At 49.5% G+C, this 13,347-nt stretch overlaps 1 protein-coding gene across 7 annotated transcripts in view; it reads left to right on the forward strand.

Moving 5' to 3' along the window:
* Nucleotides 1–13,347, forward strand: part of GRAMD2A (GRAM domain containing 2A) — a gene marked incomplete at its 3' end in the record, with an annotated part of 71,929 nt that overhangs the window by 42,458 nt on the left and 16,124 nt on the right. For all 7 annotated transcript variants that reach the window (XM_081888684.1, XM_081888681.1, XM_081888680.1 and 4 more), the window contains 4 exons: nucleotides 5,860–5,920; nucleotides 6,975–7,047; nucleotides 8,678–8,781; nucleotides 12,723–12,821. In XM_081888684.1, the coding sequence (XP_081744810.1) occupies nucleotides 5,860–5,920; nucleotides 6,975–7,047; nucleotides 8,678–8,781; nucleotides 12,723–12,821 (337 nt within the window). The remainder of the gene's footprint in view (nucleotides 1–5,859; nucleotides 5,921–6,974; nucleotides 7,048–8,677; nucleotides 8,782–12,722; nucleotides 12,822–13,347) is intronic.

Here is a 13,347-nt window from a genome sequence, read left to right on the forward strand (position 1 = left end):
GCTCCGTCTTGCTGAGCTTCCGGGAGTAGAACGCACCCGGTCTCCAGTTGCCTTGTGAATCCTCTTGCAAGAGAACGGCCCCAACCGCTCTGTCTGACGCATCGGTCTCTACCCGCATGGGTCTGCCGGGATTCACGTGGAGCAGCTGCTCTTCGGAGGCGAAAAGACCCTTAAGCGTCCGGAAGGACCGCTCCGCTTGTTCGGTCCAGACGAACTTCTTCTTCTTGGAACTGAGGGTGTCAGTGATAGCCGCCGTCGCGTTCGCAAAGCCTTTAATAAACTTGCGGTAAAAATTGGCAAAGCCGATGAACCTCTGGACCTCTTTCCGATTTCGAGGGCTTTTCCAGTCCAACAGCGCTTGAACCTTAGCCCTGTCCATGGCCAGTCCCTCGTCGGACAACTTGTAGCCAAGGAAATCAACCTCTCTGACATCAAACTGGCATTTTTCCAACTTGGCGTACAGCCTGTGTTCCTTCAGCCTCTGCAGGACCTCCCTCACGTCCTTATCGTGATCCTCCGGCGATTCCGAGAAAATCAGGATATCGTCGAGAAAGCAGACACACTTTTTGTAGAGGAGACCTGCTAGCACGTGGTGCATAAATGCTTGAAAAACGTGGCTGCCATTTTGGAGGCCGAAAGGCATGACTCTGTATTCGTACGTGCCCAGAGGGGTGAACATGGCGGTCTTCCACTCATCCCCTTTCCGGATGCGGATGAGATTGTAAGCTCCACGTAGGTCCAGCTTGGTGAAAATCTTGCCCCTCCTGACGGTCGCTAAAAGGTCGTCAATCTTGGGCATGGGGAAAGCTTTGGGCTTAGTCAAGCTGTTTATGAACCTGTAATCCACTATAAGCCTTTTTTGGGGCGTGTCTTTCTTCTTCACAAAGAAAACAGGGCTGCCTCCCGCTGCTTTAGATTCCTGGATGAAACCGCGCTCGAGGTTATGGTCTATGAACTCCCGAAGCTCTTGCATTTCGTCCTCCGACATGGAGTACAGCTTGGCAGCAGGCAGTTGCGCCCCTGGCACTAAATCAATCGCGCAGTCGTAAGGTCTGTGAGGCGGCAACTTGTCAGCTTCCTTCTCACAGAAAACCTCCAAGAAGTCCTGGTACTTGTGAGGCACTGTTTGCACCATACCCAGATGCAACTGCTGCTCGGCTTCTCCTCCCTGATCGGTCTGAAAGCAATGCTGAGCACAATACGATGAACAAAAGGTGATCTGCCGCTGATACCACGCAACCGCGGGACTGTGCCTCTCCAGCCAACTCATGCCTAACACGATGGGCGTGTCCGATAAGTGGGTGACATTGAAACTAATAAGTTCTCGATGGTTGCCAATCTGCATCAGCATGGGAGGGGTTTGCTGCACCACTTGCCCCCCCAGCAACTTCCTGCCGTCTACCGTGACCACGTTCAGAGGCGTCGTTGCAGGCAGGAGCGCCATGTTGTGCTGCTTAACGAACTGCAGTCCCACGAAGTCGGCGTTGCTTCCCGAATCGATCGTTATTGGAACCTCGAGGAGTCTCCCATCAGGCAGCTGGAGTGTTGCTGTGAGCAGAACTGCCGGTTTGGGAGGCAAAGGGTCCACGCTCTGCGGCGATGCTGGGGGCTTGTCTACAGATCCGCCTGGCTGAGCCCCAGGAGCTCTGCTTCCAGCCAGGCACTGTCGTTTCCCTGAAGTCGCTCCCCTGGTTGCACCTCTGCTGTCACAGTTGCCAGTGCCGCAGTGTGCTTCTGGAGCCTCTGGGGGCACTCTTTCGCCATATGGTGCGCACTGTCACAGATGTAACACTTCCTGGTTCCTCTAGGAGGCTTCGCTTTGGCTGCACCAGGGACAGGGCTCTGGGATGGCTTCTGAGCCCTAGCACCACCAATCTCCATTGGCTCCTCGCTGTCCTTCCCCATTGGCGAGGGGTGCGCACGGCTGAAATCCCTGTGCACAAAAGGGAGAGTCCTCGCTTGCGCACGCGCTTGGGGCCCGTCCTCCTCGTGCCACGGACGTCCCTCATGTCGAATTCCAATAGCTAAAGCCCGTTGCACCACGTCTTCTAGGGTCTGGGGTCTGTCCCCTCTAGCGATCTCATCCTTGATGGGGGGGCTCAATCCCTCCCAAAAAAGATCTCTGACCGGTTTACTGTCCTTTGGCCAATCTAAGGCGGTGAGCAATGCAAAAAATTTAGAGTGGTATTGGCGCACAGTCGCTTTCCCCTGCCTCAGCCCGTGCATTTGACGGCGCGCAATGTCCACATCCACAGAGGATTGAAAACAAGAATCCATCGCTTTGATGAACGCAGTTGAATTGCGACGGGCCGGTCCATCTTCGCGCCACAGATTGCGTAGCCAAGCCCTGGCCTCCCCATGCAGGTGCGAAACAATGAACCCCACTTTCTCCTCCTCATCTTTAAAATCGTGACGGAGTAAATGCAGTGCATACACGACGTCCGCTCTGAAATTGGGATAGTCTTGCAAGTTGCCATTAAAATGCGGAACCAGGGCACCCCCCCGCCGTCCAAGCGCAATGCCCTCCGCTCTGGATCCTGGGGCCCCCGCCCTGTCCGCGTGTTCCCACCTTGCCTGCAAATCCTGGCACGTCTTCTCCAAGTCGTCATTCTTCTTCTGCGAAGCAATGACTGCCGATGTGAGAGCGGTAACCTGATCCCGCAGTGCAACCAGCTGCTCCTCAGCGCTCATGGCTGCTCCCGTTCGTGAGCTTCGCAAAAAAAAAATTTTTTGCTTTCAGTGAGGGGACTTACTGTCACGGCCACCCAGGATGGGTCCCAGCTCACAAGAGACCTCACTCCGTTGCAGTTTATTTACAGGAAAAGTTTATTGAAGATTTCTGCTTCTCATACAGTTCAGCATTGTGGCCGTACGTCTGTCACGTTAGACCGCTGAAGTCCCCTCTGACTCCTCCCCTCTTCCACACCAACTTAATAGCCTGGCTCTAGACCACCTCTTCCTCTCCTTTCTTTTCCGCAGGGTCTTCCTGCCCCCCTGGGTTCCCTCTCTCCGTGACTCGCCTGAGGCTGAATCCTCTGCCGCCTCTTCCCCCCTCCTTCTGGCTTTAGGGCCGGGCTCCTCCCCTGAGCTCTCTCCACTTCCGCGCGCCTCTACGTTTGAACTTGGCGCGCGTACGTTGCTCCTGACCTTTCTTTCGACCGCTACACCACCCTTTGTTCTGCTCTCCACCCTTTCCGGCTGAACACCTTGCTCCAACCCCCTTTCTCTGTTCTCTCCTAATCCTGCTCCCTCCGAGAGGCTGACGACTCCACCCCCTTTACTCCGTTCCAGCTGAGACGCCTCTTGCTGCGTCTGTCTTCCACTGGGCTCCTCTCCGCTTCTCCCTTCTCCTCCCTTTTGCTTGATTAAGGTAACCCCCTTTTGAGAATCCTCTGACTCGCTGCTCAGACTCGTGGATTCCCTTAGAATTCCGTCATCTTCTTCCTCATCCTTCTGCCCCTCCTCCCACTCGCTCTCCGTCTCCTCTGTCATCTCCTCCTCTCTCCCAGAAACCCTGACATCATGCTTAGGATGACACTTCAGCTGTAAGAAGTCAACACAAAGGGCCGAAATAAGTGTAACGTTAATTGCACAAATGCGATTGGGTGCTTAGCTTTTGTAGAAATCTTGTGTTTCGTTTTTCCCATCTAAGGAGCAGCTGCAGGGAGGCAGCACAGGATCAGGACCGTGGCACATAGGGAAGGAGAAATCAGTCCTCCTTCCCCATGCTTCATTACCATTCTGCCCTGCCACCAAAATTGGTCGGCCCTGGGAGGGGAGACTCTGTAGAGCCAATACAGAATATAGGGCTGTCGCTGGCCACTATTCACAAGGTGTATGTCTGGACCCACAGGATGTGGGTCCAGACCACATGTGGATCCAGACCACCACCCACATGTTCCCTATGCACACATCCTAGAGATTTAGGATCTTTTGCTGGAGTCAAAATGCGCATTCCTTACTAATGGGTGTTTTTACTCATGACCTTGTGCCTAACAAAGGAGTTCACGCACCAGGAGAGAAAGAACGGTTGGTTTGTTACATGAAATAAAGGAAGCAGCGAACACAGATGCTGCTTTTTTCTTCTTTTTTTTGCTGGATCTCTTTTTTTAAAATAATTTTTTTATTAGGATTTTTACATTACAAAATAGAAAAAGAAAAAAGAAAAAGTACAAAATAAAAGTTGTTAAAAACAATCAATCTTTCCATCACATTATTTTTCATTTACTTGTTTCTCGGACCTCCTCGGACCTCCCTTTTTTGTATTCCAATTCAATTTATTTGCTCAGCAGTTTCTTTCCCTCTTTATTCTACCCAGATCTTTAATCTTAAATTTTTATAACCTTGAACTTTTACTTATAAAAAACCATTTTTTCATATTCTTTTATACCATTACAGCTAGAAACCACTTAATTTCAATCCAACATCATTCTAAGATTCATTAATTTTACAATATCTCTGTAGATAGTCTTTAAATTTCTTCTAGTCTTCTTCCACTGACTCTTCTCCCTGATCTCGGATCCTGCCAGTCATTTCCGCCAACACAGATGCTGCTTTTTGACAGCCTGGTTGCACATAAACAAGCAGGGAGTCATACACAGTACATACACACCTTAGATCTAAAATGGATTTCTAGCTACCCAAATGCCTGGAGAGTAGGCGCAACAATCTTCCCACAGACCCATGCTAAAGAAGGAAGAGGAAGGGGGAGTGTGTACCTGTCCTGAAGTAAGTGGAATGTAAGTTAGGGGTCAGAGATCTCTGCCTTCCTTGCGAGAGTTATGTGGCCCCCATTAATATCCTGTACAAACAAAGCTCCAGCATCTCTCTCACCTGTTTTCTGGTCCAGTGAAGCTGGTGTAGCTTGTGAACTACCCAACCATGCAAATCTGAAGTTTAAAATACTATCTGGGGCAAATGTAACTACGAAGAGGAGAAGGATCTTTGTGGATGCATGTGTGTCACAACATCTTCATGCCGCTTTTTAAATTTCCCTACAAATTCTTAGTGGCTTGCTATTTTGTTTGACGTGGAAAAGGACACAGCCCTCATGAGATATGACTAACAGGAAACATACAGATAACCTGTTAGTCATTTCTCACGAGGGTCACATCCTTGCAACTTCAAACGTGACTTTACTTTTGGGAGGAAGATTCCATTGTCTACGCGGAACCCGGTTCTTTCTTACAGGAGGTGATAGCGAAACTTTGCCGGTAGAACGTAGGACTAGTGTGCTAATCTTTTACAGTAAGGGTTAGGGGGGCAAAATTAATAACCTGCCTTTTCAGCACGATACGGTCAAACAGAACAAAATGCAGCATAAAAAAGGAATGGAAAACAGAAAGACGGAACAGCAGCCAAAAGAATTGATTAGGTAAACTGAACGTCAGAAACCTGTCATGAAAGTGCAGGTCTTTTAAAGCCTGTCTTAAAAGAACCAAGACCTCTAATTTGGCAGACCTCAGTGGTACCTCGGGTTAAGTACTTAATTTGTTCCGGAGGTCCGTACTTAACCTGAAACGGTTCTTAACCTGAAGCACCACTTTAGCTAATGGGGCCTCCCGCTGCCGCCGCGCCGCTGGAGCCCGATTTCTGTTCTTATCCTGAAGCCAAGTTCTTAACCTGAAGCACTATTTCTAGGTTAGCGGAGTGTGTAACCTGAAGCGTACGTAACCTGAAGCGTATGTAACCCGAGGTACCACTGTAAGTTGATTATGTTTGCAGACCCCAGAATGCCCTCTTGACAACCGCCACCAGCCTAATTGAGTTTTGAGCGGGATCTTGATAAAAGTGCAGGGTGTTTTTGTGAGAGTATGGCCGTAGGGGTGCCCATCCGTGGAATCTCCCTTTGTCTTCCAGCCTGCACCTGAGTGATGCCATCAAGGAGGAGGAGTTAAAGAAATGCCGCAGCGAAGTCACGGTGAGTCGGGGAGGGGCAGGCTGCTGGTTTCCAGGGCTCTGCAGCCACTGCCCTTGCTCAGGGGCAAACTGTCTGGCCGGATTCTGCTTGCTTTCCCATTGTAATCTTTCCTCCCTGCTGGACTGAAAGCTGCTCTTGCCTCCTGGTCCTGCTGCTCCACCTTCTGCTCTTAGCTTAAACTTCACAGGAACTCTGGCCTAGTGACACCTGCTAGATACAGTATTTACCTTTGATGGGCTCTCTGCATGCATGTTTTTATTGTTATTGTCATCGACTTCTCTCTTCAGGTGCTCTTCGGCGGGGGGCGGGGAGGTGTCTAAATCATTGTTAGGCGTTGCAGAAGGAAGCAAGCTTTGAGCAAACAGCACAGGAATCTTACCATATAAAGCAGGAATGTTTTCCAGCTCAGGGGCCGCATTCCCTTCTGGGCAACCTGCTGAGGGCCACATGCCAGTGTGGGCGGGCCAGAGACAAAAGGAGGCGGAGCAACAAATGTCATTGTTACCTTTGTGGAGGAGGAGGAGGAGGAGGAGGAGGAGGAGGAGGAGTTTGGATTTGATATCCCGCTTTATCACTACCCGAAGGAGTCTCAAAGCAGCTAACAATCTCCTTTCCCTTCCTCCCCCACAAGAAACACTCTGTGAGGTGAGTGGGGCTGAGAGACTTCAGAGAAGTGGGACTGGCCCAAGGTCACCCAGCAGCTGCATGTGGAGGAGTGGAGAAGCGAACCCGGTTCCCCAGATTACGAGACTAGCACTCTTAACCACTACACCACACTGGCTCTCCAGTGTAGACTAATGGGTTTTACTTCCCAACACTTTACTATCCGGACAGTGTGTTCTTTGTCTCTTTTCTGAGCTCTTCATAACGGGTCCTGGGAGGAGGTGGACATGATGGTGATGTTGATGATGAGGATTTAAGTGAAAAGGCTGCAAGAATGGTAAACCTGTGGTCAGACTATTTTGCCCAATATCTGCCTGCTGCCAGTACACTCGGGCATGACCTCTTTGATATCCTGAGCTCTTTTTTATGTCTGTTTTATTTTTTTGTCTAGCCTCCTAATAAATACAACTCTCAGTACCACAAGTTGTTCAAGGACATCCCTACCGAGGAGAGTGTGCTGAAAGGTGAGTGGTAAACATTGCTTAAAGGGAGGAAGCGAATCGTAGAGATGGAGGTTAGTATTGGAGCCTGGCTACTCTGGCCTGGCTGTTAATTTCTGGACGAGGCTCTCAACAGCCAAAGTCATGGTTTTTGAAACAGGCTTGTCGGCCATTGGCTGGCGAAATCAGCTGGCTGTATTCTGGCTGAAGCCCCCTCCTAGAGGGCAACCTTAGCCCAGAGTGTCTAATCTACCTGGTTTTCTGAAGGCCAAACTCGATGCGACACAAGGGCTAAGGGAGCTGGGCATGTTTAGCCTGGAGAAGAGGAGGTTAAGGGGTGATATGATAGCCATGTTCAAATATATAAAAGGATGTCACATAGAGGAGGGAGAAAGGTTGTTTTCTGCTGCTCCAGAGAAGCGGACCTGGAGCAATGGATCCAAACTACAAGAAAGAAGATTCCACTTAAACATTAGGAAGAACTTCCTGACAGTAAGAGCTGTTCAACAGTGGAATTTGCTGCCAAGGAGTGTGGTGGAGTCTCCTTCTTTGGAGGTCTTTAAGCAGAGGCTTGACAACCATAGGTCAGGAGTGCTCTGATGGCAGGGGGTTGGACTTGATGGCCCTTGTGGTCTCTTCCAACTCTATGATTCTATGACAATAAATGTAATTAGTAATCACTCGAATGCTTTTTAAAAAGTAAATTGCAGGAGCAACATGGACCTGGATCTTGGAATGGGGGCTTGTGGTTGCCAGTTTTGCCCATCACTGTATCCCCGTTGCAGCAGGGGGAGAACCTCAATTTGCCTTGTTGGTGAGAAAGAACAGGGCTGAGGAAACTTTGGTCCATAGGCCAGTCTTGGCCCATCAGGAAGTCCAAGCTGACCGTTGAGGCTATTTCCTCCAAACCACACCCACCTTCCAATCAGCTGGTGTCACTGGGTGGCAACAGCTGATGGGGTGCTGCTTTTCCAGCAAGTTCCCTTGGGGGAATGAGATGGTGAAGCAGACTCTGCCCCATGGGGGAGCTTTTGACCACTGGGTGGAGCAACCCACCTATCAGTCTCCTGATGTCATTGTGGCAACACCCACCTGTCAGAGTAAACCTGCAGTGGTGGGGAAAGATAAAGATCTGATTCCTGCCTCCTGTAGAATAATAACGACACCTTCCTTAGAACTAACAGAACATCATAAAGTAGTAGGCAAGTTTCAAGTTCCCTTCCATTGTGCCTTTTACAGTGGTACCTCGGGTTACATACGCTTCAGGTTACATACACTTCAGGCTACAGACTCCGCCAACACAGAAATAGTACCTCGGGTTAAGAACTTTGCTTCAGGATGAGAACAGAAATTGTGCTCCGGCAGCGCGGCAGCAGCGGGAGGCCCCATTAGCTAAAGTGGTGCTTCAGGTTAAGAACAGTTTCAGCTTAAGAACGGACCTCTGGAACGAATTAAGTACGTAACCAGAGGTATACCACTGTATTTGATTTGTAACCCCAGTGGCATATTCCGAATCTCCTTTTGTTTATGTACAGCCGCTGCCACCAGCAGGGTGCATTGAATCTTGACTGGGGGCAAACTGCTTTGGGAGGTGATGTCCCCCCGCAAAGCAGGACCAGCACAGCCTTTCACACGATGCCTTTTCTCTTTGCAGTCTGCTCCTGCGCTCTCCAGAGAGACATCCTCATCCAAGGTCGCCTCTACATCTCCCCAAACTGGCTCTGTTTCTATGCAAACCTTTTTGGGAAGGATATCAAGGTGAGTCAGTAAACATTAGCAGACTAAAAGAGGAGCGTGTTTGACGGAGATCAAATGAAGTGGCAACAGTAATAAAAACCACCCACCAAATGCTTGAGCACAGGAAAGTCTGCCTACTTGCTTTTTCAAACTTGTTGGCCAGTCAAACATTGATTGCAGCATTGGGCGTGCCTTCTCCAAGTGTTGCCTCTCAACTGCAGAATCTCAAATGTAGCACAAATTTCGGGGGAAATCTGATTCTCTTTCCAAAGCTATTCTTGGAGCTGCTGGCTGCAGGGTGGGGGGAAGCCTTTTTCAAAATATATATTTATTTTTGTTAGTTTTCCAAATTACTACAAATCCGTCTGAATTACTTTAATTTAATACAATTTCTTAAAAATCAGGTTTCCCGCTTCTGTTGCAAACATATGTTCATTTCTTCCTCATGTTGCCACATCTTTAATTTCCATTTCAGTCATTACGTCTCATTGTCCATTCTTACAGCAGCCATATTTTCCTCCTCACCGACAGCAGCTCTGTCGTCTCTTATAAATACAAAATCCATTTTCGCGTGTGCACTCTTTCATAATCTTCATGCTGTCTCAAACCTAGAGTGCTGGAAGAGTTGAATATTATCTTCCTTTGTTCATTCTTTGCAGCACATTCAATCTAAGGTCCCAGGGTGCGATGTTTGCCAAATGTTTACATTCCCACTTCCACTGCCCGCCCCTTAGATACAGGCCCTTGACCCCTCATGGTTTGCGGGTAGAGACTTGTCCTGCCTCTATGCTTGACAGGTGCTCTGAATTTGGGGTGCCCCTTGGGCTTGGCCCTAGAGGCAATTCTGTTCCTCGGCTTCTTTAATTCAGACAGGAGGCCCAGCTCTGTCTCTGCTCCGAGCTCAGAACACCACTTGGGTCGCTAGAGGCCACCTCTGCTACCTGAAGACCTGAGCTGAGGTTGGCTTTTGGGATGCACACCAGCTTGCCTCTGCCTATAGCTCCAGATTTGAGATCTCACTCGCCTGAGCCCGACTCCCCACTTGCCATGGCGAGGGGGAAAAGCAAAATGGTTGAACCCAGCTTTCTAAGGTGCAAGGACATCTTATGGAAACAAATGTCGCTTTTTCGTTTCATTTTGTTTTAAATCCTCCAAGCAAGCTGCTTTGGAGGCAAGGCCTGTGTCTGTGGCATAAGAGAAACCATAGCTGAATCTGATAACGGTGGAGAATTCCTGCTGCTTTCCTTGATTTACAGTTCTGGGGTTATCTGGTAAACACTGCCGTTGATGGGTAACGCTCGTCCATATTTAGAACAGACTTCCTTAAAATGGTGCCAAACGGCTGAATTATTTATATCCTGAGCGCTACCTATTTAAATAAACATTGCTCAGGAAGAAGGCTGCTTCCAACTCCACAACATTCAGCCCATTTAGCAGGACTCTTCTGTCGTTACATTGCAATTTATCTAACTGCAGCCTTAAACTTTTCCCTCCGACTGTTTATTTTCCTTAGATTGAGGGTCATGTCCACAATCCGTGGCATGTTCTTCTTTCTCCCTCATGTGCTAGGCACTAAGTAAAGGAGATGCCTTTTCTGCCTTGATGTCAGGAGCCAGAGTCAGGAATAGCTCAGCAATAAAAACAACAACACCGGAGTCAGTGAAGTTAACTCTTTATTAGAAGAAACCCAAACAGCACAGGCCTAGTGATCACACCAGCTCTTCCCAGTAGGTCTTGTCCCAATGAGGCAGTTGCGAGGCCTGAAAGTCCCCACCTTCCCACCGCTCTCTAAGGCTCCTCCCCTGGTTCCTCCCCCAGCAACCTAAGGCTCCATCATCTTATCTCTCGTTGCTCCTCCCTCTTCATTCCTCTATGTGTTCTGGGAGACCAGGGGGGAAGGGAGCTGGTCCCAGCAGGAGGGGGAGACTCCCTGGCTTCTTCAGCAGCCTGTCTCATCTCTGTCTCCTAGCCCCACTCCTCTCCTGCCTCTGATTCTGCACCGCTCTCTGCCACAGCCTCTTCCTGCTCACTAAACCCTGTTGCCTCTTCAGCTTCTTCCAGTCTCCTTCCTCTGACCATACATTTGTCGTCCAACCCCCTGTCTCTGAGCTCCTTCCCCTGGGGGTTCTCCAGCTAGTGTCTCCCACCACTCCTCTGGATCCAGCCTGCCCATGACATTTGAGAATCTTCCTAGGCCTATGGGTACGTTTGCTGAATGCCAGCCCCTCCTTTACTGCATCTGTGGTGCTTGCTCTGACCCAGCAGCCAGCATAATGACAGCCGTACAAGCCCAACGCAGGAGAGAGGAAACCTTGCCCTGGGAAAGGCTTGGTCCCTTTCTTCTAATCTCAGCCATTTCCCTGGGGCTGATGTGTCACTGCCCTGCACTCCCAGGCTGCTGCAAGGGGCTCCCTTACAACAGCGATGCCTGCTGGGGCCCTTTGCCTGCCCGGGCTTCTGCTGTGGGTCCCCAGCAGCTTCATTTGTGGTCACTGTCCTAATTCTTCTCAAACGCATTGGTCTGGAAATTGCACCATTACAGAGCATTTGTAATTTGTACCAGTGTGGTGTAGTGGTTAAGAGCGGTAGTCTCGTAATCTGGGGAACCGGGTTCGTGTCTCCGCTCCTCCAGATGCAGCTGCTGGGTGACCTTGGGCCAGTCACACTTCTCTGAAGTCTCTCAGCCCCACTCACCTCACAGAGTGTTTGTTGTGGGGGAGGAAGGGAAAGGAGAATGTTAGCCGCTTTGAGACTCCTGAAGGGGAGTGAAAGGCGGGATATCAAATCCAAACTCTTCTTCTTCTTTGGAGACAACAACAACAACAACAAATGGCCCTGCCATGAAACCTGGCATCCCGCACATGCTTATTTATAGGAATTCTTGGTTTCCCCCCCCAGGATACATAGCAATCTGCCTCTGCACTGTGTCAGACTATTGATCTATCTAGCTCTGGGTCATCTACATCTGCAGCAGCTGTGCAAAATTTGGGAAAGGAGCCTTTCTCAGTTCTTCCTGAAATGGGGGCCTTCTGCCTGCTCTGCCACTCAGCTATGGTCTTTTCCTGCAGCTTGGAATTACTGTAAGAAGTTGCATAACCGATTTCATCAGAGCCCATGATGGGGCAGAAAACGTGTACTGCAGGCAAGAGCAATTATCTGATGCTTCATTTCAGCCTCTGCAGTGCCTTCTGCTTCATCTGTTCACAGCCTAAGTATTTCCAGCCTTTGTTGACAGTGAGCAGAATGTGGGTAGGAAAAGCTACTCGTGGGTTGTTGTTGTTTTTAAACACCAATGTTTGACTGGCCAATAAGGTTAAAGAAGCAAGTAGACAGACTTTTCTGCTTGCAAGCATTTGATGGGTGGTTTTTTTTAAAGGTGCCCGGAGTTGTTAGGTGACCCCCATATTCCCCTCAACAAAGCTACAATTCCCATACTGGTTTTAACAGCCACTCCCTCTTCCCAGGGAACTCTGGGAATTGTAGTTCTCTGAGGGGTCTCCTCACAAGTCTCAGCACCCTGAACAAACCACAGTTCCCAGGATTCTTTGGGAGAATCCACAAATACTTAAAAACTTTTGGATGGCAGGAGCTGTTTGACAGTGGAATGAACTCCCTTGGAAGAAGTTGGGTGGCCATCTGTCGTGGGTGCTTTAGTTGAGATTCCTGCCTTGCAGGGGGTTAGACTAGATGACCATCGGGTCCCTTCCAACTCTACAGTTCTGTGATGCTAGGAAAGTGAAAGGAAACGGCTTTAAATGCATAGTGGAAGTGGGGTCTTACTCCCAGTTGCGCAAGCCTCCTCTCGTCGAAATCTATGTGGCTTGTTTGCAGACTGGATATGGTTAGGACTTGGGTGATGATTCTGCAACCAGAAATTAATAACCCAGGGAGTTATTGTGTGTGATCCCATGACTTCAGCTCTTGGCTCACGCACAAACTACATCCATTCTTCTCTGTTTCAGGTTGTCATTCCTGTTGTCTCTGTCCAGCTGATAAAAAAGCACAAAACAGCTCGCCTGTTGCCGAATGGACTCGCTATCACCACCAATGCCAGCCGAAAGGTAAGAGACGCAGGCAAGAATCTGTACTATTTGAGGTCAAAGCTGTGAACATTTTCACCTATAAATACTTGGCCTTTTAGCCTCTACAGCAATAAATCTGATGTATTTGGGAGTGGGGGTGGGGGGGGGTCAAGGACATTAAATGCCCATGTGCAGATATCCATGTAATCTGCATCTAGGAATGTACGGAGTTGCCTTATGGCCCCGCCCACTCCAGGCCTGCAGCTTCTGATAGGTTACTCCCAAGGGAATATGGCCCTTGACAGAAACTGGCCTAAGGAGTGGGAGCTTGTGGCATTCCAGGCATTGTTGTGTTCCAGCACCTATCAGACCCAGCCTTCATGACCGACAGCTAGGGATGATGGGAGTCGTAGTCCAACAACCTCTGGAAGGCCACAGATCAGCCACCCTGGCTTTGAGCCTTGGGGCTGCAGCGCAAATCAGGACCTCTCCACATTTCCACCCAGCCCTTCAGAACTCCCCCAGTGCGAATCGTGTCCCTTTATGATGTTGGGTTCAGTCCCAG

The sequence above is a fragment of the Podarcis melisellensis genome, assembly GCF_964234715.1.
Source record: "Podarcis melisellensis genome assembly, chromosome: 14".
NCBI lineage: Eukaryota > Metazoa > Chordata > Lepidosauria > Squamata > Lacertidae > Podarcis > Podarcis melisellensis.